The 26,645-nt window shown below is 47.0% G+C and overlaps 1 protein-coding gene across 9 annotated transcripts in view; it reads left to right on the top strand.

The window, feature by feature from the left end:
• PTPRS (protein tyrosine phosphatase receptor type S) overlaps positions 1-26,645 on the top strand; it is a 162,869-nt gene that overhangs the window by 79,266 nt on the left and 56,958 nt on the right. For all 9 annotated transcript variants that reach the window (XM_054181822.1, XM_054181823.1, XM_054181829.1 and 6 more), the window contains 4 exons: positions 3,345-3,490; positions 4,452-4,593; positions 12,828-13,016; positions 22,645-22,755. In XM_054181822.1, the coding sequence (XP_054037797.1) occupies positions 3,345-3,490; positions 4,452-4,593; positions 12,828-13,016; positions 22,645-22,755 (588 nt within the window). The remainder of the gene's footprint in view (positions 1-3,344; positions 3,491-4,451; positions 4,594-12,827; positions 13,017-22,644; positions 22,756-26,645) is intronic.

Here is a 26,645-nt window from a genome sequence, read left to right as displayed (position 1 = left end):
GCTGGTGCCGCCCATGTTTCTCTAGGCCTGTGCTTTGGGAAGTGAAGCCAACTGGAGGTTGTCGGCATAAGGGTGACGGGGAGGGTGAGTGCACGGTCCCGTCAGCTGCCCTCGGCAGCAGTCGGGGGCGCCGGGCAGGAGCAGAGCTGTCTGGAAGGGGTGGCAGAGGTTAGGGCAGAGGGCAGACGGTGTGTGTGCTGATCGTCTTTGCGGATGCAATTACAGAGCCGCGGGATGGATGGTGAATATGTGTCTCTTCCTTACAGTCCGTGGCAACTCTCCAGCATGTCGCTTGCCCCGGCTGTTGCCTTTGGGAAGTGCGTAGGTGGTGGGCAGGAGTGAAAGGTTCAGTTTGACTTGATGGCTTTCCATGAAGCTGTAGAGAAGAATCACAGGTACGCAGCAGCCATCCGGTCTTTTCAACTTTCTCTCCGGAGACCCAGACCCCACAGGAAACCTCTTGTAGTAGGAAAATTCTTTTACGCTTCAGGTTTTTCCATTCCTGTTTTGATAATGCAAAAAACCAGGTCCTGCTACTTTGTAAGCAGAGAAAGAGGAAAAAGAAAAATCTCTTGTGACCACTAGACCTAGGTGGAACTCAAGCTCTGTCTTTCCAAGACTGACTTACTTTTAGCTATCCCTGAGGGAAGAATGGTGAAGTGATATACAATCTCCTGGATTGCAAGTATGTCATCTGGAAAATGCCTGCCTCTGATTTTTATTTATTTACTTAAAACTGAGGTCCTGCAATCTTGGCAGATAAGGGGAAACACATAATCCCCTCTGAGTGGGCTGATAGCGTTTCACTTTCACATGGCACCTTGTTCCTGCTTTTGGAGCCTTTCAAAGCAATTTGCAGAGCTGAAGCCTGAATTCTAACTGCATGTTTCCCTGCAAGCTGGCCCTGGCACGGCAGAGCTGTGGCAGTCCTACGCAGCACGTAGGAATTTGTTTCAGCTTTGTATCATCACCACCTTGCCTGCGATAGCGCTGGCTTTCTCTTTCCCAGAGGGGAGAGGGTTGTTCTGTGATTGGCGTGGGCTGGAGTGACAAGCGCCGCAGTGACGAGGGGGGCATAGGTGGAGAGCACAATGGGGGATTTGGCAGGGTGGGGGAAATCAAAGTCTGGAGCTCAAAGGCTTGAGCAATTTTAAAATCAACAATTTAGCTTTGATTTTCACCCGTTTTCCAAGTGAGTAGCAAAATCGAATAGATTGTTTGATAGGGGTTTTTGTTTGGTTTCTTTTCTTTTGTCTCTCGCTGTCGAAGAGTGAGTTTATCGTAGGCTGCAGCGAGCTCAGGAAAGCAGTGTTCACAGAGCAGCTTGGCTTCCCCCTTCCCGCATGCCGAGCCCCCAAAAAGGGATGCTGAGCAATGACTCCAGGCTCACTATTTTGTGGAGCACCATCCCTTTCTTCAGAACAGAAATAGAACCTCGTTTTTCCCTCAGCTGAGCTGTCATCATACTGCTTGCACCCTTTTAAATGTATATGTGACATTAAGGATTATTAGGGGCTTTTATTTTAAGAAATCAACTCGCATCAATAAAGCGTTCTTAAAAGCCCTGAATGTTTTTGGCTGTACCTTCAGAATTGACTTTTGCAAACTCTTCAGATATTGAGCTGAGAAGAGAGAAGGAAGTCAGGTTGTGGGCAGAGGGAGCATTTATATTTTAGCCCAAAGCAAAGGTTTGGTTTTGCCTTTCTCAGACGGAAGGCAGATTCCCCGGTGCCACTACCTCCAGTGGGACTTGCCTGATAACCTTTAGCTGTAACATTGCAAAGAAGACTTTGACCTCTAAATATAGATTTGGATATTTATAAATCCGATGCTTTGTACACACAGCATTCGGTGGGACATAAACAGCTCCAGCAAATTGTATTTACCTCCAGCATGGAAACAACTGCTTGATTGCATCACATGAGCTTGCTCAGTGGCTTTTATTTATATACTGCTGGCTCCACCAGGCAAGGAAGGGAGGAATGCTTCCTTTTGTCTTTCGACCCCTAAAAGACCCTGGAGATGACTCTCCAGCTTCCATTTGCCCTCTTCTTAAGTTCTTTGGTAGGCTATTTACATCTTATTTTATAGACTTTGAGTATGCACATATAAATATACACATTTCAGAGTCACGTGGTCTACTTTTCTCAAGAATAACAGACGGCAACTTTATGATCTGAGTGATTTTATTTGAACACAGCTGTGGCCTTGTGATTTAAATATTTCAATAAATTTTAAACTAACTAGATGAGAGGAAACTGTGCAGGGAAAACAGGTTAGAGCACGGAAGGAGGATTCCCTGAGGACAGAAGCAATATGGGCTCTGCACGAACGCTCCTGGCCTCGTCCTCCTTTCATCAGAAGGCCCTTGACACCTTCCTTGGTCAGAAAGCCTGCCCCGGCATCCTTTTGCCTCCTTGCAGAGCTCTTGAAGGCAGTCAGACATGGATGGAAATCAGTGGCAGGGGGTGAGGGAGAGGTGCTGCGAGCTCAAGTGGTGTTCCCTTGGGTCCAGGCTGGCTAAAATGCAGCCCCAGGCTCTGAGTGCATTTGTTCAGGCATCACCGCACCTTTGAGCATCTGGTTATGAGAGCGGTTTGGGGAGCTTTTGGCTTCTTCCTTCAGCAGTGTGAATTCCTTGGTTTTCTCACGTGTCTCATGATGCGAAGGGGGGAGAAGAGGGGAAGAGGGAACCGCAGGAGCAGGCGGCGGACTTGGCTGCCATGCTCTTGGCCTTGACAACTGGATTGCTTTTAAATGATCACGACTTCAGTTTGTTGGGCTGTGTCCTGTTAACTTGCCTGTTCCAAAGGATGGCGTGCCTGTTGCTGTGTAAATGGACCAGTGAGGGCCAGGGGAAAGATTTGCAGATAAAAACACGTACTACAGGCCACGGAGGTTTCACATCCCAAAGCCACTGGCATCAGCCTGTTTCACACAATCATCCTCAAGATCTCATATGCTCCATTTATTTCATGGTCCTTCTTCTACCTTTTGCCCCCGTCTTGGCTGTGTTCCTATAAATCTCCCCCATTCCTTCCTGTTTTGTTCATCTGCTAGGATCTGGCAAGTGCAATTCAGTGTTTCTCACGTTTCAGAAGTAAGAGGCTTTGCAACATCATCACATTGAAATCTCTTCGTAGGATCAGGCCCTTCATCATTTTGTGCTGTAGCTTCTTCATATGTAAAATGGAGGTAAAGACTGTTCCTAAAAGGTCAAGAGGTTTAATTTCATCTGGGATCATTAGAGAATAGCAGTGATAATGCTACTGCTAATTACAAACAGTGTTTATAAGAGTTTGTCTTTCCTTGTGCCAATGATGATACTTCTTTTTTTCTTAAAGGTCCCCCTGTCTTCATTAAAAAACCTGTGGACCAAATTGGTGTGTCGGGAGGGGTGGCTTCCTTCGTGTGCCAAGCGACTGGAGACCCAAAGCCACGGGTCACCTGGAACAAGAAAGGGAAGAAAGTGAACTCTCAGAGGTTTGAGGTAAGAGATGTCCTTGAAATTTGTGTCTGTGTACATATAAAGAGAGAGGGGTGGACACAAAGCAGCTAATGCTCCTCTTTGGCCATTCTGAGACCTGATAATAATGGGAGGTTTGGAAGGGGAGGAGTTACAACAGCAGAAGGAGTGAAATGCAAGCTCTTGGCCATGTCAACAGCTGGGTTTGTTCCAAAGCAAGAGAGAACTTGGCTCACTTAACGTTACTGGAGTTTTTTCTTTTGTTTTGTTGGGTTTTTTCCCCTCCTGGGATATAATATAAAGCTGTCTTCTTCCTTCCCTAACGAAACCCCAACTATGCTGGTACTTCTTCAGCTCTGTAAATGCACCTTTCATACCCATCCATGGCTCATTATTTTAACCCTGGGACAGCCTGCAGTAAACATTACAGTTGCTGAAACCAGACCCAAGCAATTGGCATTGTTTAGATAGAAATGAGAGTGGAAGAACAAGGACTAGGAGGTCATCCTGTGGAATTTGCTGTGGGACTCAGGCCTGCCAGGCAGCTGTGTGCTGAGAGGAGCTTTGTGGCGTCAGCTGCCTATGGAGATGGAGGAACAAGGCGGGGGTTCATTTTTATTTTGTTTTCGCTTGGTCTGTTTCCTCCTCCTTCATCACAGTTGTACTCTGACCACCCACCACACACACACCGTTGCCATGGCTCATCCTTTCAGAGCATTTGAGATGTAGATAGCAGTTTCGGTGGGTTAGTGGTCAGGGACAGGGTTTGGCATGGGACAGTTCTCTGTCACCTCGAGGTCAGTGGAGAGACAAGTTGACCGTGTCGGTTATGTGTAGGGGATTGTGGGGCAGCTGCTGAAGTGTGTTTGTGAGTGCGCGTGCTTGTATATATCCTGGTGCCTCCTTTAGAAGCAGGAGTGAACCTTCTACTTGCAACCCAAGGAGGCTTACTATGTGTATGTTTCTCTTTCCCTTTATCCTCCAGACAATTGAATTTGATGAAAGTGCGGGTGCTGTTTTGAGGATCCAGCCCCTCCGGACTCCCCGGGATGAGAACATTTACGAGTGTGTTGCTCAAAACCCTCATGGGGAGGTCACCGTCCACGCCAAGCTCACTGTCCTCCGAGGTAAAGAGCATGTCTGCCTCCATGTGTCGGTGTCACAGGGGAGAAGGGACCCTTCAGATTCTCCATTCCTTCAGATGAGTGGGAAGGCTATCACAAAACGTGTGGCCAAGGCACAAAGTCCTCTTTTTTGCAGTTTGTTCGGACCTGTCAGATCTGTTTGCTGTTATTATCCCAGAGAGTCATAAAATTGCTGTGTAAGAAACAAGGCTAAAAGTGGACCACTTTAGGAGGTTTGACTGGATGATGTGCTGAGGTTCCTTCCATCCTGAATTATCCTATGACTCTATGATCTTCCCTCCTCTCCAGTAAACGTTCCTTCCCCAGATTTATGAGGAGGATGAGAAACTCCCCATCATCCTCCTCAGAAATGCGGCACCATTCATCCAGACACCCAAGAAAACCTTCTTCATTGAGGAGTCACTTAATGGGCTGTGGTTAAGATGATTATGCATCGGCATGGGCGTTCACGCTATTGGTAGCAATGCCAGCCTCCTCTCTTGTGCAAGATACCTATTTTGCCCTTCTTCTGGGCATCTTCCCTCATTCCAGAGGTCCTTTGCTCCATGCACTGTACAAGACAACAGTTTCCCTCTTCATTTTGTTCTGGTTCTTTTTTTCACTTGTCCCCACTATTGAGGATGTTTACATGGATGCCTCCTTCATGTCGTCTGTTTGAAATATGTTCCCTGAACTTGATGTGGGGGAGGGAACAATATGCTATTGCTGTGGATGCCTCTGGATGTTTACTGCTGTTACCCCGGAGATCTGTAAAATTGCTATGCTAGGTTGCTTGCTAAAACTGACCCATTTTAGGGGAAAAGATGCATGGTGTTCTCTGTTCAAACCAAGGGCAATGCAAGTGATGCTGGCAGAGAGATAACTGCCTGAGAGCTCCTGAAGAGAGTTTAGTTTGGGAGCGGTGGCTGTTGATGAAGCCATCGGCAGGAGGTGCTATAGAAAATCCATGGGCTTTTGAAGCGGGGAACTTGCAGGAAGAGCCATTATTTCTGCAGTGCGCATTGCTAACAAGAGTTTTAGGTGCTCCAGGCGGTGTGTGGTCCTCATAAGGGCAAGCGATAGCTCTGCCTGTATGCCCATTGCCTTTCCTTCAGCAATTTCAGTGTTCCCTCCAAGAGCATCTTAAATCCTTTGGTTCGAACAGACAGTGAGCGCATCCCTAACAGTGCAGAGCGAAATTCGTGTGCAAATCCCCAACGTACGGCAGTAAATAGAGACCAGACATAAAGGGCACATGGCAAAGCCCTTGACCTCCTCTTGTAGCAGGGAATATCCCTTCTGCTGCCCACCTGGCAGGCTCTGTGTTGTCAAGATGCTGGCAGCCTTTGAGCGTGTGGGCCCATGGTCCAGTCATGCCTGACAGATTTGTGTAGGTGCACTTAAATCTTTGTGTAGCTCCTTTGCCTGGCATGGCATTTAACCTTCTGTTAGCAGAATGTAGTGGGATGTATCTGTCAGGAGATTGGAACAGCGCTTTATGACAAGAGCGTGTCTAGCTGCGGTTATCCCAGCAGGCTGGGAGCCTTATTCTTCACACCGATTCCCATATATTCCTTGGGAGCTGTGACAGCTGGGGAGAAGTGCCCCTGCAATCATACTCAAAATTTCTGCCCCTTGAATTTAGCTGCGAGCTGCAGCAAGAGAGGAGGTTGTCCTCCAGCTGCTGCCCTCACAAATCCCCTGGATTCTCACAGCATTTTTAAGGCACTCTCCACCAAAAGAAAGCCGCGGTGTATGGCAAATGACGAGCTGAGCTCAGTGATCATCCTTAGGGACCCAGGTTCTTTGTACATGTCTTTTTGCAGCTTTTCCTTCCGGTATCGGTAGCGTACATGTGTCAGCTAGAGAGACAGATGACAGAACAGGAGCTACATCTCCCCACTGCCTGACTAATTACGCACTTTGCTGATCCCACCAGAACATTATTACTGTGTGCTTTGCTCCTGTGTCGCACTGCTTTCACAAGCACTCCTCTTCTGTTTGCCTAGCAGGACCGCGCTCGGTACCTTTGTTAACTGACTGTGCAAGAGCAGCTAGGGTACGCGGTTCATGAAATTTGGGGAGCAGTAATTAGCTGCAACCTGGGCCAAGATACTGTTGAAGAGCATCAAGGAAGCAATTTTTGTAGTATACTCTCCCCTTCCCTGCTCAGTTGGAGTTCTTCCATCCTTAATCTTTCCTTAGCTTTCACACAGCAGAGATTGTCTCCTCTTTATCTGCATTTTTAAGTGCTGGGAAAGTTAAAAGGACCAAGCACAAATCCACTAATCTCCACAATGACAAAGTTAGCATGCTGGCATGTATTCCTCTCTTTTTCCTCCCTGCTTCTGCATTCACCCACTCTCCTGTTTGTCTCTTCTCTGTCTTTCCTTGCAAGGTCCCCTCCTCCATTCTGTCTCTCTTCTCTCACTTTCAGAACTAGTCTTTAGCATAAAGACGGGGGTTGCTCCACAGCTTGGAGATGAATGTGAGCTGTCATTTGCAGAAGCTGGTACCTTGGCGTAGTGTGGAATGTGGAAACCTGGCCCCCAGCTGTTACAAACTCTGTAGGATGGGCTTTGTAGTAATTCTGCAGCCTGTTGGCCGTGCTGTTGTTACCAGCTAGACATACACATGTGTACCTTCATGCTACACGCGTGGATGAACAGGTACGGGATCTCCTCAATACCAGTGCAGACAGTCTCATGAACAGAAGAGAAAAACATTATACGTTCTTCCCTACTAGATGCAGCTGCTGAAGGGATTGAGAGTAAACCCCTTTTTGCTTATGCACATGACTACTCCTGAATCAGACCCTGCTAGAAATCCACGTGCGTTCAGTTAAAAACAGGAAGCTGCAGGAGAGGAAACCTTTGGGAGCTTCTGAGAAGCACAGCTTGTGATGGACACCGTTCAACTATACAAAGGCTCTTAACACCAGCTCTGCTGGCTTCTTTGTCCTTCCTGCTCTGCGTCTCAAGGGATCTGAGTTTTGATAGGGCTGTGGAGACTCGCTGTTCTTTCCACAGCTGGCTAGACATAGTGCCTGCAAACCTGATTCCTGCAGAGCCCAAAATAAAAGAAAATGGTTTGGGGAAGCATTTTCCAGTTATTGTTGACTCCAGCTGCTGTCGTTTTTCATTGTAACTTCAGCTTAAAGGAAGCTAGATGGCACAGGCACCCCAGCTCCCGCTTGGTATAGTTTCTCTAAGCTCCACACTCCCAGGGAAGAGATACATCATCATCATCATCATCATCATCATCATTATTATTATTATTATTATTATTATTATTATTATTATCGTTGTTGTTATTATTATCGCTTCCTGTGTGCAGATTATAATTTCCCTCCGCTGCTTTAGTAGCCTGAGACAGAGATTCTCGTGCTGTGAAGGATTGTCCTGTGCTCTCGGCAGCTGAGTGGGGACAGAGAGTTCGGGGGGGCCTGGCTGTGACTTTCTGCCTGCATTGCCTCCGCTGCTGGGAGGCACGGGCTGGTTTCAGGCAGAGGCCAGATGGGCTTACTTGAAGCTGATGGAGTTCTGTGAAGGTTACCCTTTGTGAGTTGTTAGTAAATGCAGCATGATCCCATAAAAAGCAGTTCTTGGTCCAGTTAAGTGTAATGGAACAAAATGTGCTGTACCCTGATGTATCGCTCGCTGCGTACTGGCCAATGCCATCTTTTTCTGAGGATTACAGCATTCTGGGAAATAGAGGAAAACTGGCTATTAGACACGTAAGGTCTTACTACACGGTACTTACTACCAGAGTATGATTCAGGCTGCTGTGGACAGACTTTCAGAACTTCTTTTTCTAGTGATACCCTGTTGATTTTTTTTTTTTTTCAATGAAGTGTTCATACGTTTCTCTAACAATTCTGGCCTAAAATTTTCCTCACGCATTTCCTACTCCAAGAGGACATTTGGTGTGGGCATGTATAAAGTTCTAGCAGGATCCCTGCTGGTTTGTTGGTTTTTGTAATTGTTAGCTTTGGATCAGCGAAAGGTAAACAAAAAATCGGTTTTAGATGCTCAGCAGAAAGCATGGAGTCCCACAGGCGCACATCTTAAAGAGAAGCTGGCCCCTTTGAAATATTACCTTGCCACTTGAAAAATTCTTGGCAGTCTTTCTTCAAACTTGACTTGTTTTGCTTTTCTTGTAGTGACCTGAAAATCAGGCCACGTTGAAAGGAGATTAGTTCTGTAGCTTATGAATAATGTCAGAGTGATTTTAACGCAGATGTCTTTATAAGGAGGGTACACAGGGGTACGTTAGTGTAGGGGAGGCAGTGTGTTACCTGCACTGTTACGGGGTCCAACACACATATCTACATGTGTATTTATTGTCTATAAGCCTGCAAATATTTATTAATATTGTTAGGCTATTACTATTTTCATAATAAAACTTCCAGATCAAAATAAATGGAATCAACAGACAGAGCATGCCGGTGAGACTCCTGGTATGTACTAACATTGTCTTTGGCTGTTGTGCGTACATATTGATGGATAGAACTTGTTGATGTAATTTCCAAGGTGCAGAATACCAGGATGCTGATTGGGGAGGGGGCAGCTGTAAGTGTACATAAAAGAACAGGAATAAGTTTCAGGAGTGCTGGATTTTGATCCTGATTCTGCTTAAAAGTAGTGTCGCTCAGGCTGCTTCATCTCCGTGTTCTTGGTTCTTCCACCCTGAAGTGGGGATAGTTGACTGCTCAGGGACCAGCCGGTATCCGTATGCTCGGCCACATACCTCCAGAGATGAGCAAACAATTACTCCTTGTCCTCACTTCAGCAGCATCCTCATTGTGGCTTTCTGCATTCAAACCATAGTGCGTCTGTACATGCTCACACCCTCCTTCTCCTCTAAATTATTAAACAATTGTGCACACCCTGCGGGAAAAGGAGCAGCAGCAACACCCGCTTTATCTTTCTTTATCATCCTCATTTCCAGCACAGCTAATTATCTAAACACAGAGCTGCCACCTTCTAGAGCGACAAGGAGACAGCGCGCACTGGTGTCTCCCAGCGCGGTAGCTGCTGCCCCTTGCCTTTTCTGTATGACCGTGTGTGTGTGTCAGCGCATGCGCCCAGGTTGGTTCGAGGCATGCCCCCCAGCACAGAGCACGTCCTCTGGTAGGATTTATTATCAATGAATGCTGAAGTGCTCCTCTCTCCTCCCCCTGCCTCCCTCCGTCCCTCCTCCCCTATTCTTTCTCACCCTGCTTTGTTCAGTGGGCCTTGAGGTAATTCACCAGCTTTTCATGGGGGACCTTTAAACAAGTCATTCTGAGAGCAGGTGTGGATGAGGTCTTTGGGATGCTCTGTTAATATGGCAAGTGCAACGCATGAAAACATTTGCCTGCATAAGCTGGCATGATTTTCACCAGCAGGCAGCTGCCCAGATGTGCCCTTGAAGCGTCTTCAACTTGTGTCTTGGTTCTTTTGTTCTTGCAGTTGCCTGGGCTGCTTGTAGAAAGAGAATTCACAATCCAAGCCGTTCCTTATTTATTTATTTGGTAACAGGTTTGGGCTGGTGTTTGGGGATTGATGGGGAGGGTGGCAGGGCATGTGTGTGCATGTCTTGTGGGGATTGAGTTGAGGTTGTAATTGCATTATTACAGGGAATCCAATTGTTCGGGGATGAAGGCAGTTTCACTTTCCTGGCAGGAAGGAAATCTGAACACTTGAATCAGTGCAATATGTGATGTTCAGAGATGCTTCCTCTGCTGATCTGATCCTCAAATCTGATCACGCCTCTAGTCGCAGTTGTTTTAATTAAACTCAGAGGAATTCTGCACATTGTGCTGCAAGATTAACATTTTTGTTTAATTAGAAACACTCAGTAATAATAGTCATACCAGGCCTCCCCCAACACACACACACACACACACACACACACACACACACGTGCACACACGCACCCTGTCAGCCAAGAGGGCTGTTCTCTCTGTGGATTAATTGGTTCATGAAATGAACGGACGTGGGTTTGAGCCAGGTGGAGTAGCATCACCAGGGAGCGGGATAAAAGCAGTAATCAATAATGATGTCATCTGCAGCCAATGCGGCAGCAGCTCCGCGGCTCCTTAACAACACACCACCGCCTGGTTAAATAGCAGAAGGGAAGAGAAGACGTTAAAAGCCTGGCTGAAAGCTGTGCAAAGGCAAAGCAATTCCCAGGGCCCCCCTGTCCTGAGCTCACTCTTGGAGGGGCTGGGGTTTTGCAGCACACGTGATCTGGAGGAGCACACGCTGTTTGGGAGACTCCTACAGTACCCAAGCATAGCCCAGTGAACCGAGAACTCAAAGGTTTGGTTCAGTCCCTAGTTAAAGATGTTTATATTTCTCTTTAGAATGCAATATCCTGGTTTAGAGGTGCTTCAGACGCACCGAAATGACTACGCCTTTATACAACTGCAAGTTTGTCCATCCTAGGAGATCTGTATTACTTTAGCGGTTATAAAATGGTAACGTGTTTTTGTTTGTGATCAGATTCCTTTGATATATGAGGAGAGGTGTGGTTAATACATTTCACTCTCCAGTGAGTCACAATAGATCCTTTATAACTCTCCAGCAATGGTCAGAGGAAGGAAACAATGCACACTTTTAAACACACGATTGAGGCATTTAAACCCTTTTCTTCTCTGCAGAAGCTGTGCGCTGCTAATAACAGTATTAGACAAGAGTTTCTTGGCCTCAGGTATCAGCACCGCACAAACCTTTAGCTCTGCCTTCATGATCTTTATAGATTTTTAGAAGTCGAGCGTGAGGCGCAGCAGTGTGGAATGGCTCTTACCAAATCATGTGTTTGGAGCTCGCTTGGAGCAGTAATGGGATCTGGCAATTCTGCTTTTCTCCCGCAGGAAAAAACACCCACCATAGCGAGGCCACTGGGTTTCTCTCTTGTTCCACTGCCTCTGGGTTCAGCCATGCGTCCTTTGGCTCCATTGCTTCTGAGACAGAACGTGCCGTCAGCAGGACGAGAGCTCTTGTTGTGTTTGCAGTTGGCAGGGATGTTTCCCAACCAAGGCAAGGGTTTCCAGCCCAGCTCTGCTGCCGTCGTGAGAGCTCCCATTGGTTTCAGTGGGGGGCTGATAGTGATGTATGCTACTTTTGTAAAAATCCCACCCTTTTAAAATCCTTTATGTTATATCCCTTCTGTTCCCTCACCTGCTTTTGGGATGGATTCAATGCCATAGATTCCCGAGGCTCTGATTCCTCAACACGCCTCATTTGAAATGACAGAGAATCCCTATAAAGTCTCACCCTGGTGTCCGCATCCTCTTTACAGGCTGCCCTCCCCCAGAGACTGATTTTCTGGGGGAAAAAGATGGCATTTGCCTGAGCTGTATCAGCCAGCATAAGATAGCTCTCTTCCACATGAGTTAGGAGGTCGTGACAAAGATTGGGGGGGAAGCACTGGGGTTTTGTATTAGTTATCACAAATTAGTCAGCATGGGTTGGGATTGCCCTCCTCACCCTCATTAGTGAAGGCAAAGGCAAGATCGAGAGGAAGCAGGAAGCTCAGCTGAGCCTGTCTTGTAGGTGCTGGTGCCACGTCCCTCTTCTTCTAGGGCAGCAGCACTCGGAATTAATAAATCTAAAAATCACACCCTGTCTGACAGCACTTGGCTTATTGTTGTTATGTGTGTCCCCTCTGGTAACTACAGCTGGATGATATTTTCCTCTCCTTTCTCTCCTAGTTTCCACTGTGTCTTTGACAGGCCTTTTCACATAGTCATTTTCAATATTCCTTTCATGCGTACTCATTTCATACTGGGGGGTTTGAAGGGGGAAGATGATCCCTTCCTTTTAAATGTGACTTTATAGTCTGCAGTGCAGGGATCTTTGCCATATGTGTGCGCAGCTTCTGCTGTAAAAACAAATAAGTGCGAGTCACTTACCTGACAGAGGGATTCAGTGCAAGACCTGGAGAAACTTTGAAATGACTATTCCCGTGCCCCAGAGGGTTTTAATAGTTTGCATTTAAATGTAGAATCTTCTTGTGGGACGTTAGAATAGTCACACAAAATGGACAAACTGGTAATTTTACTGTATAATGTGTTTTCACAGACCATCTCTGGACCATTTACCGTAGCGTTGTTTTAAATTGCATTGCACAGAGTACTGGGCAGCGAGTCTGCCTGACGCTTTCTTCACTCTAGTCCACTAAACAGCTCCTTCAGATCCCCCAGTGCCTACTACATGGTTAACCACTCTTCCTTTGTTCTCTACCGCCAGAGGACCAGTTACCTCCCGGCTTCCCAAACATTGATATGGGGCCCCAGCTGAAAGTGGTGGAGCGGACACGAACGGCCACAATGCTCTGTGCGGCCAGTGGGAACCCAGACCCAGAGATCACTTGGTTTAAAGATTTCCTGCCTGTCGACCCCAGCGCGAGCAATGGGCGAATAAAGCAACTGAGATCAGGTAAGGTCTCTGTGTGAGACTGGATAGACAGAGACCTCGATAGAGCTGTGCAGACACCGCTCAGAGGTTTCTGAAGCAGAAGAGAGGGCTGATAGACACGCTGTCCCCGCGGTGTGGATTGGGGCTTTAGCTTTTCTTTGGTTTTGGGGCTCATGTTCTTACCCAGGGAGCAGTTGGAGTATTTTCCCTTCCAACCCATCCTTCTGGCCGTCCTGCTGCCTAGTTGACATAAGGGGAATCACGGCAGGGAAGCTGGTTCCCATCCAGGAGACACTGTAATTACTTCACTGCATAACGGTGCTCTTGTGGCTCAGAGGAAACTGGGGAGTGGCTGGGGGCTGGGGGTTTCACCCTCAGATCAAGAACCCGGTAAGGAAGAAAGAGAACCACAGTGGCAGCCATGGCTTTTTAGGCCACACAGACCTGGTACAGGGTGCACAGCTGAGGTGGCCTCTTACTGTTGAGACATGATCCTGATGGTGTAAATTGAGCCTCTCAAAGCTGGTGTTGAAGAACAGCTCTTGCAGGATCTCTCCAGCATCAAGTCCCTGCAGTCGTCGCTGGAGACCAGTTGTGAGCGTTCTGGAGTGACCCGTCGGTGCTCAGGGGCAGTGCCCATGGAGTGGATCTCCATGAACAGATGTACCCCAGCTCCGTGGCTCTTGTCAGTTTTCTGTCTTTCCCCATCTGCTTGTCCATCTGTCTCTTTTGTTTGTTTTATATTTGTTGTTTTGTGTGTGTGTCAACATGGTATCTCTTAAAATTCACGTTTCAGGAGCTGTTTTTATACTTGTTAAATCTGCCAGTTCACTGCGTGAGAATGCGTGTATGTGTGCGAGGAGGGCACAGGTGTATTTATTTTTCAATACTACCAATAAAGAACTTCCATTGATAGCTTCAAAAATGAAATAAGCTTTGGAAGTTTTACCTTTTGACAAAAAACTAACCCGAGAAGGAATCTTTTTCAAATACTGCTTGGGCTGAGCGCTTTGACCCAGCCTAGAGAAAACGTGTCTGTGTGCTTGGACCTAGCAAGCACTAACGGCACTTCAGCTACTCAGAACATCCCTTTGGCCAAGAGAGATGGAGCAGTTTCAAGACTCTTCCTTGGCAAAAGAATGGCATCGTTGTAAGCAAAGGAAAAGCAGAGGCTTCAGTGAAGCAACTGGGGTTGCTCCGTGTGTATTAGCCATTTTACAAGTCAGCCCCTCAAGTGATAACCGAGTACCTCTGCCCAGACCTCTGCTGGCTCTGAGGAAACCAGTTCTGACTACGGTAATGCTGGGTCTGAACGTCAGAAAATGTAACCGCCCGGCTTTTCTCTTGCCCTGTTTGGCAAGGATTCTATAGAAGGATTTTTAGTTCTGTGGGCCACCAGTGGAAAAGATTCAGTAAGAAAGTTCCAGTTCAGTGTAGCTTTTATACACCTGCATAAATGCATCCTTATTCAGCGAAGCAAACTTAAAAGCAGATACTTAAACTGCTTTGTTGCATTAGAATGGATTGTTGAATCCCACAAACACAGATGAGATTGACCTCCCTGTTTCATCGTAACAGCTGAGGCAAATGCAAATAAAAAAAATCACTCAGCATAAATAATGGGAGGTAAACTAGAATTATATCATGCTCTGTGACTGTGATCTGAAGTGTGAGTAATGCACAGGCAGATTATTTTTAATACATTTATCATCTTGCTAGAATGCCTTTATACTCCTTAACTGGGTTTGATCTGGTGTTTTCCTTAAAGCCACCTGAGCGCTGCGTTTTTACTCCAGTGAATTGGCTAGCCTCCGAGTGAACCCTTGGCCTTTCTGATAAATCAGAAGATACCTGCTGAGAATTAATCTCCTTTACAGCTGCTTTGAATTGGTAAACTGGTGAAAGCCTGAAGCATCCCTGTTGGCCTTAGGGGCGGAAGCCTGTTGCTTGTGTGAGAGGGAGTGCAGATTCCAGCACAGTCGGGACATCTGAGTTCTCCTATTTCATCTACTTCTATGGCCTTTCAAAACCTGCATGTTCAGTGCTGCAAAGGCCAAAGTGAAAAAGTGCAAGAAAGTGCAAAACATATTAACATCAGGGTCCCCTGTACCGTGTTAGTATTTTGGTCGGTTGTTTTAAGACCAAGGCAGAGCAGATCCAAGTGTGTATCTGTAAGCTGAGAGTGATGTGCAAGGCGATGCCTGTTTGAGCACTGATGATGTGAGCGCTGCTAAAGTCAGAACTTCATTTAATACATTTATCTTTCCAGAAAACAAACTTTGCTGCCAGAAGTGTGGCAGTAGCACACATTAGGGCACTGGATGCTTCAGGACACTGCTGATGAGCCTCAGTGTCTTTCACCTGCAGGTCTTCAGTGTGACTCTAGCCCAGCTTCTTGGGGATTAACAGTGACACCCCACTAACGGGTGCTGGACAAGCCCTCTGTGAATAGGAGTGCAGGGAGGAGACGGGGCCCTGGTGCTAAATCACAGTTTGATCGCTGCACTTTGTGCTAACAGGCTTAGCATAGAAGCCAGCGACCGTGTTGTCTCTGAAGACCTGGCTGTGCATTGCTCCCCGATGGAGACTGGGACAGGAGCAGGCTGAGAGCGCCGCGGGATAGGCCAGTCAGCCAGATTCTGCCTTAGAGATAAAGTCATCAGGATAGCAGCCATGCGGCTTTATTACAAAGGGTGTTAAGAACTGAATTTATATCAATATATGAGTTAGTGGCAAACATGCAAATTGGCTCATTAAAAGGTACAAGTGAAATGTCATGCACAGAGCTCTGCAAAACTGGGTAGCCATGTCCAGATTTGGTTCTCATTTATATTAAAAAACCTGGTAATATAAATGGACCACTGAGACCATGGTCATTATATTCACATCATCCTGTGGACCTATTATTTTATGGGTCGCCAATATAATTGAGAAACAGGTGATATGCCATTAACCACGGAGGGTTTTATCTATCCAGTATTTCTTCTTCTCCTTTCCATCTGCAGATAAACTTTCCAAGCAACTGGAAATCATTTAATGCTTGGGGTTTTGACTGGATGAAAAGCTGAATTGTCAGTCAGAGGAGAAGGGGACGTTCTGCTTCCGTTAGACATACATGAACATCCCAGCCTTAGAGACCCAGGTTGTCTAAGAGTTTAATTGGTCTTGGCGGTGGAAGAGAAACGAGTATTTCTGCTTAACCCCGACGCAAGCAGTCTCGGGACACTTAAAGTGGAAGCCAGTGTCCTTTGCTCAGCCGTGCCATCTAGGGGGGATAACAGGAGGCAGCCTGCAGCCACCTTCTTACATCACAGAAACACTAAAGCCTTTTGTGTCTTGTTGTTGTCTTCTGCTTTCTAAATAACTGGCTATAACAAACTTATTTTTTCCTTTTTTTTCCTTTTTTTAACATTCAGAGACCTTTGGTAAGTTTGTTCGATTTTAAAAAAAAAAATCAAACCAAAAAACCCCAAACCTGCTAATGTCCAGATTTGTAACCCTTGCCCTTTAAACTAATTCCTTTGTAACAGCTTCTTGAGAGGCATGCTCTGCATTTCTTCTACTAACTCTTTCAGTAGGGATATTCTGCCCTCTTAATGAGTTTCTGCAGGGGTGTTGCAGGCTACAAAAAGAATAATAATCATCCTAATTAATATATCTGTATAACGAGATAACAGCTAAATATGAACCTCCCAACATTGGATAGATTTTTTTGTGTAACTTAGCAACAGTTGTCCTGGAATTCCCCAATTACACAATAGCTTGTACCCTGGAACTGTGCTAATTGTGTTCACACCTGCAGGAGGTCTTGGAGTTTCACATCTAACAGGGTTATTGGCATTTTCAGAAGGGAGAGGTGGGGGTGCGGCATTTTCGAATTGAAGCTGTAAATCACAGGTCATCTGCTACGGGAAAGGGCTGAGCAAAGGAAAAGCCCCCTCCTCTGGATCATCTCTGTCCCTTGAGAAGCCAGGAGCCTGTCTGCAGAACTCACGTCACATTTCCTCCCTGTGCCAAGTCCCCTTTTGTTATTAGAGATGTAGCAATTGCAGCTGTCAGCCAGGATCCGGCATTTTAAAATTGCAGAAGACCCTTGATGATTGCTTGCTTGTTCAGGATAGAAAGCTCTCTCCAGCCCTCGGGAGAGGAGCAGAGCACACACATGTTCTCACACGTGGCCTGACAGAAGGTGGGGATGTGTTTTCTGTCATTGCCATGGCGATGGTGACTGTCCTCCTCTCCCTGTTTTCAAGGCTTGGAGAATCCGTAGGCAGCTTGGCATGTGGGAAGCCAGAGGAAGGGATGGTGGAAGAGCAGATCCCATCCTCCATGACAGAGGAGGACACCTGCACGTGATATTCTGCCTGGCACCATCTTGGTCCTTTATAATCCAGTGGCAAGTCCTTTAAACTGCCTTTGCCTCTGCTGCTGGACATGAGGCTGGCCATCTGGGCTCACGCAGCCTCAAAATTTGCCCTGAATAGGCAGATCTCCAGATCCTGGGAGGCCGTGGAAGGCAACATTAATAATTTGCATGTGGCATCTCAAAACCAGCTTTTCACTCCCAAAGTTGGTATCCAGTGTGAGTTCTTCCTCCTTTAGTTTTCCTGCAAAGCTGGTGCCCGTGTTCTGCCCTGGACGGTGGTTAGCCTTCTGCATTTGCTCGTGCAGTGTTTGGGAGACAAGGCAGGCCAGCTATTGAACACAGGTGCCTCCCCTCCACCACCACAACCGAATCTTACAGGACCTGTCAGAGTTCTTCAGAATAATTAATTTATTTCAAATCATCTTCTAGCACCATCCTGCTGCCCCTATATTGAATACGAAGCTGGTTAGACGTGAAACTCCAATGGTGAAAATCTACCATCTGTGTCCCTGCGGCCATTCCTCTTTCCTTGCAAGTTACTTGATTTCATTTTGATTCAAATTCCGTCCCCTCCATCCCTGGTGTGGGGCACCTTGCAAAACGTGGTTTGCTCCTCACCTCTGTGTCCCGTGTGCCAGAGTTAGAATTGGAAAGACCAGGGTGGCACTGCTTGGCTTGTCCTGCTCTCCAAGAGCACAGGCTCCAGTCTGTCCCTGAGAGCTGCTGACAGCCCATTTCCAGAGGCAACGTTGATGCTTAGAGGGAGCAGGGAATAACTAACCTACAATGACACAAGAAGGTAACGGCTGCTGTTGTATCTGTGCTCACATAGCTCTAACTTCCAGCGCTTCTCCCGTCAATTAGAGTGAGCCTTTGCAGGAAATGGCCAGGCTTGGCCAAGGCCAAAAAGCTTTATAGACGTGGGTGATGTTGGGGTCTCTTCCCCTCCTCTACCCTCTTCCCATTTAGCCTTGTTCCAGATTTGTGCCACAGATGGCAGATTTTCACTCCAGTTTTGAGACAGAAGGATGTATCAGAGGCTGTTTTTATTTCCACTGAATTGAACTATAACCCTTTGCTGCTTTCTCTCTCTCTCGCGCTTTTTAAAACCTTCCTGCCGTCTCCTGTGTGGAGATCTGCCCAAGTACATGCTCCCTCCACCTCTTTCTCTTTCAAGCGCTGTCTCTCCAACCTTGTCCCAGTAGCTAACCAGCCTGCTTTATTAACCTTAGCTAGTTCCTAACCCTGACTAGATGCTAACTTTTCTCTAGCAAATAACCTAACCTCTTAACTAGAAGCTGAGTATAACTAGAATCTAATATCCTAACACTGTACCTCTCTTCCCTCGTCTCCTTTGAAAAATAAAGGTGCGCTGTAATCAGTATCTGTATATTTTTACCTTCTATCCTGAAAATGGAGGATTGAACCGCAGCACAAAAAGGACGAGCAGGGCTGAAGGATAAGGAGGGAAGGGGTTTTCTGGTGGTTAAGGCAGAAGATTGGCACGCAGGAGGCTTTGACGCCCGTTCTTGCCTCTGCCACAGACCTCCCTCTGTGACCTTGGGCAATTTGCTTCGCCTCTACCTCGCCTTCCCCGTCTGTAAAGTGGGGGTGATAATGCTGCTGTACCTCACTGGGGCAGAGGAGAGAGTGTAAGGCTGGTATTTATCGTGTAATGTGCTGTACAAGCCCTGGCTGCAGAATGACGGCGTTGTTACCGTTGCAGAGAAGCTCTTGCATTTCTCCCTAGTAAAAGGCAATGCTTGTAATTGCGGAATCTGCCCTGTTCTCAGGATTGGGGTAAAAACCAAGCAACTAAAACCCCTCTTTGATAAGCTGTTTGACAAGTTTGAATGCCACTGTGAGCAAAAGGACCTGCCGTGTTTTTGAAGGAAGATGGTTGCAACCTCAGGAGGTCAGACGGGGGGACAGTGATTTACCGTTGCCTGTGGCATGGCTCCCCAGCCGCAGTGTCACTCCCTCTCATCTGTGAGACCCGCCTAGGCGGAAGACTTCCGTTAGGCACTAGAGACAGCTGGAGGGGGTTTGAATAAAAATAACCCGAGGGAGATGCAGTCAACAGGCAAGCGTAGCAGGACTCTCCTCTCTCCATACAGCACCCTCCTGCACTGCGCAGTTGCATGAGGTAGCCCTTTCCCTTGTACAGCAGCGTGGCCTTCTCTAGTGCAGAGCGTCTGGCTGCCGTCTCTGTGCTGAGCCACTGAAGGGTAACTGAAGGTCCTGATAAGGACACCCATTGAATTCCTCCCACATCTGTGCCTATAACTAAAGTTTGGAACTGGGAATTTGCTAGCAAAGGTGGGATCAAACCTGCAACTCTTAATGTGATGCGAGATCCCTGGATGTCCCTTTCCCTGTCTGGGCTAACACGGCCATGATGCCGACCCTTCTTCCTGGGAGTGATGAAGATAAACGCAGGTTCGTCATATGTTCTGCAAGTAGCAAACAGTAATGTTAGCTGAGAGCTTGAAGACTTTCTTTGCATTCTTAGCAACAGAATGGAGCCTGTCGCAAGACTTTCCAAGCCAAGCGCAGTGGAGGCTCTGTAAACTGCCAGCTGAATTGGTCTGCTTTAAAAAGGGCATCCCCACCTTGAGTACCCTGAACCCTCTTCAGTCTGTCCCTGTAATTTAAGATGAGGTAGAGCAGGAAGTTTCCTACTGGGAACTGTCTTCCTTGACTCAGGTCCTTTTCCCACGGGCAGTCCAGGTGTTTGGGGTTTTACAGCCTTTTCACTTATTTTCTTTGTTTTCTTTGCAGAAGGTACACCGATCCGAGGTAAGACATCCCCAGCTCACTCACTCACCCACTCTCCAAACACTTCTCTCCACTCAGTTCCTGTTTCATTGACCTGCGCTCAATACAGATTCTTGTTGTTGTTGTTGTTGTTATGTTTTCTTGTCCTGCTTCACCTCTGGATATTTCTTTTTTATACCTGTCTTTATTTTATATATGGTTATAATGTCCTTTTTTGTTTGCTGGGTGCACTTGGTAATACTGATACTGTTATTCTAATAATGTCTCAGGCTGTGCTGCCTCAGATTTATGGCAGAGTTTTAAGAGCTAATCTTTCCAGGACTGCGAAGGACTGAAGTTTATCTTCAGCGTTAAATGCTATCAAAGCTTGGTAAATACTGAGGACCTTCTCTTGATTGGTGCAAAGTGCTCCCGAGCCACTGATGGTGGTGAAAGTTTTCCAATCCTTTGCTCAGTCAGATCCTCAGCACTTCCCAGCTCAGCGTACTCACTGGTTGGGCTTCAGAGCCTTCTTCCCCCTCCCTCCCACGCTCTTACCCTTAGGTTTTTATGGGAAAGATACCCATGGTAAGTAGTGTCTGCACTGTCTCTTTAATGGAGCCAAAAGGGTGCTAGCCCTTAAGCTGTCATTGAAAGTCAGCAGGAATTGGGTGTGCATCCCGTGGAAGACCTTGCTTTAGTTTTATCTGCACTGGCAAATTTAAAAGTCTGTAATTCTCTGCTGGTAAAAGCAACAGGAGGTGCTGTAGGTGAGATTTACTTCTTCACACATCATCTCTATTGGCTCCTGACAAGTGCTGAAAGCTCATTGACCTCTCTACAGTATAATTTTCGCCATTGCATTCACCAGCAAAGCTGCAGTGGTCGAGGTGAAAGGGGTGAGTCTCTATTCCCCTGGCGAAGCTGCTTGCCTGCGGCTCATGGGTCTGTTCCTGCTCTGCAGTGTGGCGTCCTCTCCCCTTGTGTGTGCTCAGACAAGCAATGCTCCTGAGCCACACCAAAAATTTGTCTCGAACCAGTGGAAGCAACCCACAGATTTGTCCAAATTAACAGAAATTTCTAGGAAAACTCACTGACCAGCTCTCCCCCGAAGTGGAGCTTTCAGGTGACAGAGCACGTTCGAGCTGTAAATCAGTATGAAACACGCCCAGCTGGTGTCTCAGTGTGAAGCTTCAGTCTGTTTGCGTTGTAACTCCCGTTATACTGAAATACCCACAGATTCTTTTGAAATTAATTTAGTTTGGTGGCTTGGGTGGGGTTTTTTTTCTTTTTTGCTTCTATCTGTTCTGCCTTTGGGAGCTCCCAGACAGAGTGGATGCTGGCGGGAGTCACACTGTCACACCCCATCCCTGTCATAAATGCCCTCACAGCCTCACGTCTTCCCACGCAGCATCCTTTGTCACCCATGCACACACAGAGGAACAGGAGCTTCGTGTCCTCCTCATGCGAACACACTGGTTTCTTCCTTCCTGAAGAGGCTGTCTCTGCAATGAGCAATGATATCATTTGCACTTAAGATTTTATCAGTAATATTACACTGAGCTGAAATTGTTTGGTTTTCACACTTAGGTTTTTTTCCAGAGATGGGAGTTAAGACTCTTACCACGTGTGAGCTCTGACCATATCTGTAGTATAATCATGTACTCCTAATACATAAAACATTTGATAACGTGTTGAATTATTTATGTAGTATATATTTTAACTGGAGTTTTGCAGGGATGAAGCCTTCTGAGGTAAATGAGGCAATTTTCTTCCACGTAGTCACAGGCTGCATATTTCTGCATGTTTGCATACAGGAGTATGTAGTATGAGCTCTGGGTGTATTCTCGTAGGCTGCAATAATGTGCAGGTTTAAGAAAAACCTTAATCCTTTTGGCCCAGCAATTTTGAAGTTCCAATGCAGCGTTTACAGGGTTTTCCCTGGGGAACGTTCACTATCAGTAAGGTGGTTTTCACACTGACTCTTATCTCCTGTAGGCTTCCTGTGAATCAGGTGTTTGGGCACAAAAGAAAGGCAGTGGTGATAATAATGCTCCAGGGATCCTAGGCAGTGGGTGACAAAGCCTTTCTCTTTTATGGTCGCTGCTTCAAATCAAACAAGGGAAGTCAGCTGCCTTCTGATAGATTTCTGGGGATCACAATAATACGGAATATTGAAGTTGATTTCATGAGTTCTGGTGCAGAATGTCTGCATTGCAGAAGCCACATAAGTTGCTACTTTGCTGGTCGTTTGAGTATGGAGAGTAACACTTAGTGTAGAGAGGGGTTACTACATTTTCTCTTCCTGTTGGGTGTGTGTCCGGCCGTAACGCGGAGCACAGGCATTAGCTGAGACCGGCAGAGGGCTCGGCACTTCCAGAGCTCATGGCCCACGACCCCCAGGGAGTGTCCCAGTGTGTATCAGCCCAAGGGGAGGAGAAAGCAAAACATAGACGCTATTGCTCTCTCTTAAATGCAAAATGGTGATGATGGTGTCTTTGCTGCGGTCTTCTTCTCTCCTCCCAGGTGGCCTGCAGATTGAGAGCAGCGAGGAGACAGACCAGGGGAAGTATGAATGCGTCGCCAGCAACAGCGCCGGAGTGCGCTACTCCTCCCCTGCTAACCTTTACGTGAGAGGTAGGGAGTGCATCGGCTCACAACACTGGCAAATACCTCCCTCCCCATGGCCTTCCTTTGTCCCCAGCTGTTTGATTCGACCCTGTCCCCGAGCGCAGGGGAAGCACTGGTGTTAATCGGTTGGACCCTTAACAGTGCGCTGCTGAGCTTGCAGAGGGATCCTGGTGCACCCTGCCTTCCCCACCATCGCTGGTGGTTCCAGCTACCGCGCCAGCGTGGCAGAGCAGCAGTACACGGCTGTGTCACCCACAGTGAAGTCAAGCGTGACCCAAACTAGCGTGCCCGAGAATCTGCCAGCATCGACCTGCAGGGCCCAGGGGAGAATGAACAGCTTTGGCTGCAAAGAGGCCATAGTCCCCCTTTCTCCCAAAGGATCCCTGCTCTCTGGAACTGGGAAGGTCCCAGTTCTACTGGTGTGGGTGTGAGAGGAGGGGAGGACCCTCTCATCCCCCTCCACTGAGCTCTCTGTCCCCCGGATCTTAGCAGATTGCAACAGGAGGGTGCATTCTCACTTCTCGCCTAAGTCCCAGCTGGTTTTCCCTTTGCCAGCAGTAATTTGTCACTGGTTTCTTGGGCGAACGCTGGCCGTGGGCACAGACTTACAGAAAGCTGGCGACGGCCAGCAGACGTCTCTGCTGCAGTGACGGATTCCTTAACCCATGTAGCATGGGGAGCAGATGACAGGGGGACTGGCTTCTGCCTGATGCCCCCTCGATGTTCTCCCACCCCCTGGGGCAATAGCCTTTCTGCTGTCTTTGTTATCTTATTTTAATCTCTCTGACCTGTAATATTTTGTGTGTAGCTTTGGTTTAATATCTTTCCACAGCAAAACCCTTTTGGTAATGAGAGAGCAGGGCTGGTCCTTCTGGCTTTTTTTTAAAAAAAAAAAGAAAAATACCATTGGGAGGAAAAAAAAAGAAAAGTTACATCCCAGCAAACTGTTCCCATTTCCATCCCATCGACAGAGGAAGCGCCTCCCACCTACACTCACGTTAATTCTGCAGTCAAATTCAGAGCCATGCTCCTGTGTGCACTCCTTTCTCTCTCTCTTTCTCTCTCTCTCGTGTCTCACGCTCACTAAATCACATGCACATGGAGAGAAGGCTTTTTAATAATTTAATGTTTCCAAGCTAAATTTTTAAATAGCCTTTTGTGGCCAGCTGGAAAATTGCGTTTGAAATTTGCCCTGTCGCCTGGGTCCCGAAATTCTTCTTTTGGGAACGTAAATCTGGATCTGATACTAATTCAGGGCTAAATCCTTCGCAGACAGCTTAGCTGGAATGTTTTGGGTTCTTTTTTTTTTTTTTTCCCCAAAAAAAAACCCCAGGAAAAAAATGTGGGGATTTTTCATTATTCTTTTATTTATAAATTTCCTCTACCTTCCTGGCCACTCGGAGACTACCCGGGAGACAAAGGTTGTAACCGTGGAGTCGCTTGTCTCCGCACCTGGCTCAGAGTCGGCTCCAGGTGGACAGCCCTCTTTCTATCCCGGTTAGGCTGTGTGTACCTGAAGCCTGCCTGAAAAACAAAGCCAGCGTTAGCCGGCCGAGAGAGTGCAGAAAATAGCGTCTAAGCAAGCTCGGCCTGTGGTTTGGGTGTTTTTCATGCTGTTTGATTCCTTGTTTCTTGTGTGTTAATATCGTGGAAAGGTAACAAATTTCTGAAATGGATTTGCTTTGGTGGGAGGGAAAGTTCACGCACATTTTTCTTCCCGTTTTTTGTTTTAAAAGAGTCTTGAACACTCTTGTGTTTCCAATTGACTTGTTTCTCCCATAACATGCTTGTCTCTATAGAACACCTGGGATAGGAGTTGTAAGTTTTAACATTGCAAGGAAATGTTTTGGTTTTGTTTTGCTTTTCTTTTCTTCTTCTAATTATTTCTTTTTCCTTATTCAGTCCCATCGTGGAGTTAGTGGAAGCAGGGCCGGGTGTGGGGGCTGGTGGGAGCACGGGCTGGGGGAGCGGATTTCCAGCTTGGGATCTCCTTCGTATCGGGTCTTCTCTGCCTGGTACGGATTCCGCTCCCCCTTCTCGAAAGAGCAGATGGACTGGAAGACGTGAGAGCTCCTTTCGGGGGTCGGCACCTCTGGCGGGTGCTGATTCTGAACTAGGATTGCTCACAGTCTGCCCTGTACAGAGTTTGGTTGTTCTTAATCAAAAGGTACCTAGCTGGATGGGCGGGGGAAAGCGAGGAAGGCAGGAAAGAGGGTCGTTGCTATCTTCATTTTTTTTCCTTTCTTTTTATTTTGGTTAAGAGAAAAAAAAACAATCAATTTGCAGCTGACAGCCTTGAGAAGGCCTTTTTTTACTCTCTCTGTGTTTCCCCTATTTTTCTCTTCTCCTCATGTCATTGTGTTCCGCATCAAACCCCCTTAACATCCCTCAGAGCTACGAGAAGGTTGGTGTGGTTTTTTTCTTTTTTACTTTCTTTACCCACATTTTTACATTCTTAAGAGAAAAAAATAAAAAAAAATTATAAAAAAAAAAAAGAGAAAAGCAAGAAATCTTTAAGATGAGCGAGACCCGCCCGTTCCCGGGTCTCGCAGAGATGAGTTGAGTTGCATTGTGGGCCTCTCTATGCATCCTTTGGTAATGTTGCTGAGTTCTTGCACTTTTTTGTCGTCATGGTTACCTTGCCGTTTGGACATTGGGCCTGATGCATGATAGGAGAATGTAACAATCTTCTTTGCATGCCACTTTTTAAATTAATTATGAATTATTTTTTCTATATATAAATATGTATAGTTTTGGTTTTTTGGTTCTTTTTTACAGTTCTGGTTTATTTGAAGTGGATTTACTCCTTTATTTTCTAAATCTTCTGTTCTGTTGGATTTTTTGCTTTCTCTTGGTTTCCTATTTCCGTTTTGATTGGTTATGCTGTGCTGTAGTTTATTCCAAACGCATTGTGAGAAGCCAGTGTTCCTGCCCACCCGGTGGTAACTGAACTCCTCAATCCCTCCAGGAGGAAAGGAGTCACACAGCTCTAACGCCTGTCCGTGGAAGCCCTGCTATTTGGGACAAGCCTTTGTTTTGGGGGGAGGGAGGGATCTGGGAAGTGGAAAAGATGGTAAGAAGCCAGGGTGTCATGCCAAAAGTTAGAGCAGACCCTGGGTCACGTTTTTAATTACATATTTCTTGGAGGTGCGGCTATTGTTCCACATCCTGCACACAAAGAAAAACCCTGATCCCCGCTTGGAAGGGCTTCCCCAGCGAAACAGAACTCGCTCACCGGTAACTGGCCATTCCCCTCCAGTAAGACACTGCGTACGGGAGCTAATCTGCTGTCAGCCCGGGACGGGTAGAGGCAGAAAGCTTCCCGCTACGGTACTGGATCACACGCAGTTGCCTTTCCTTTAGCGCCCACCTGCGCGTGGGGAGCCCCGTCCCCAGCAGCGCCTCGTCCCACGGGCAGAGCGGGGCAGGTTCCCTTGTCGGAGGGCGATGCCTCGTCCTTGCGGTGTCGGAAGCGAAGGGCAGCCAGCCAGACCCTCCTGCAGAAGGGCAGCTGCGTCTCAGGCTCTGCCTCTCCCCATTTACCCTCTTCCATCCCAGTTGTTGAACCGTTACTGCCTGGCTACAGGCACCTTGAAAACCAGCCAGGTCCAGAGAAGGTAGAGCCCTCCTTTCGAAAGGAGCGTGGGAAGAGAAATTCAGCAGCGGTAGACGTTAGGAGAAGCTGCTGGGACACATCTGGCAGCTGCATCTCTATTGTAAACGGCAACAAGAAATCTGAAAAGTTACAATCTAGCTGAAAATGCCTCTTTTCCCGCTTCTCATCTCCCTGTTTATCCCCATTAAGCTTCTGTTGCCTCCCATGTGTGCATCCTGAGCGGGTGAGCCACATGGGATAGTAAACAGGTGGGTTTTTTGCCGTGTGTTAGTCGTACCAT

Source organism: Rissa tridactyla, chromosome 22, assembly GCF_028500815.1.
Source record: "Rissa tridactyla isolate bRisTri1 chromosome 22, bRisTri1.patW.cur.20221130, whole genome shotgun sequence".
Classification (NCBI taxonomy): Eukaryota; Metazoa; Chordata; class Aves; order Charadriiformes; family Laridae; genus Rissa; species Rissa tridactyla.
The sequence above is the reverse complement of the archived record's forward strand: the minus strand, read 5'-3'. Positions and strand labels throughout refer to the sequence as shown.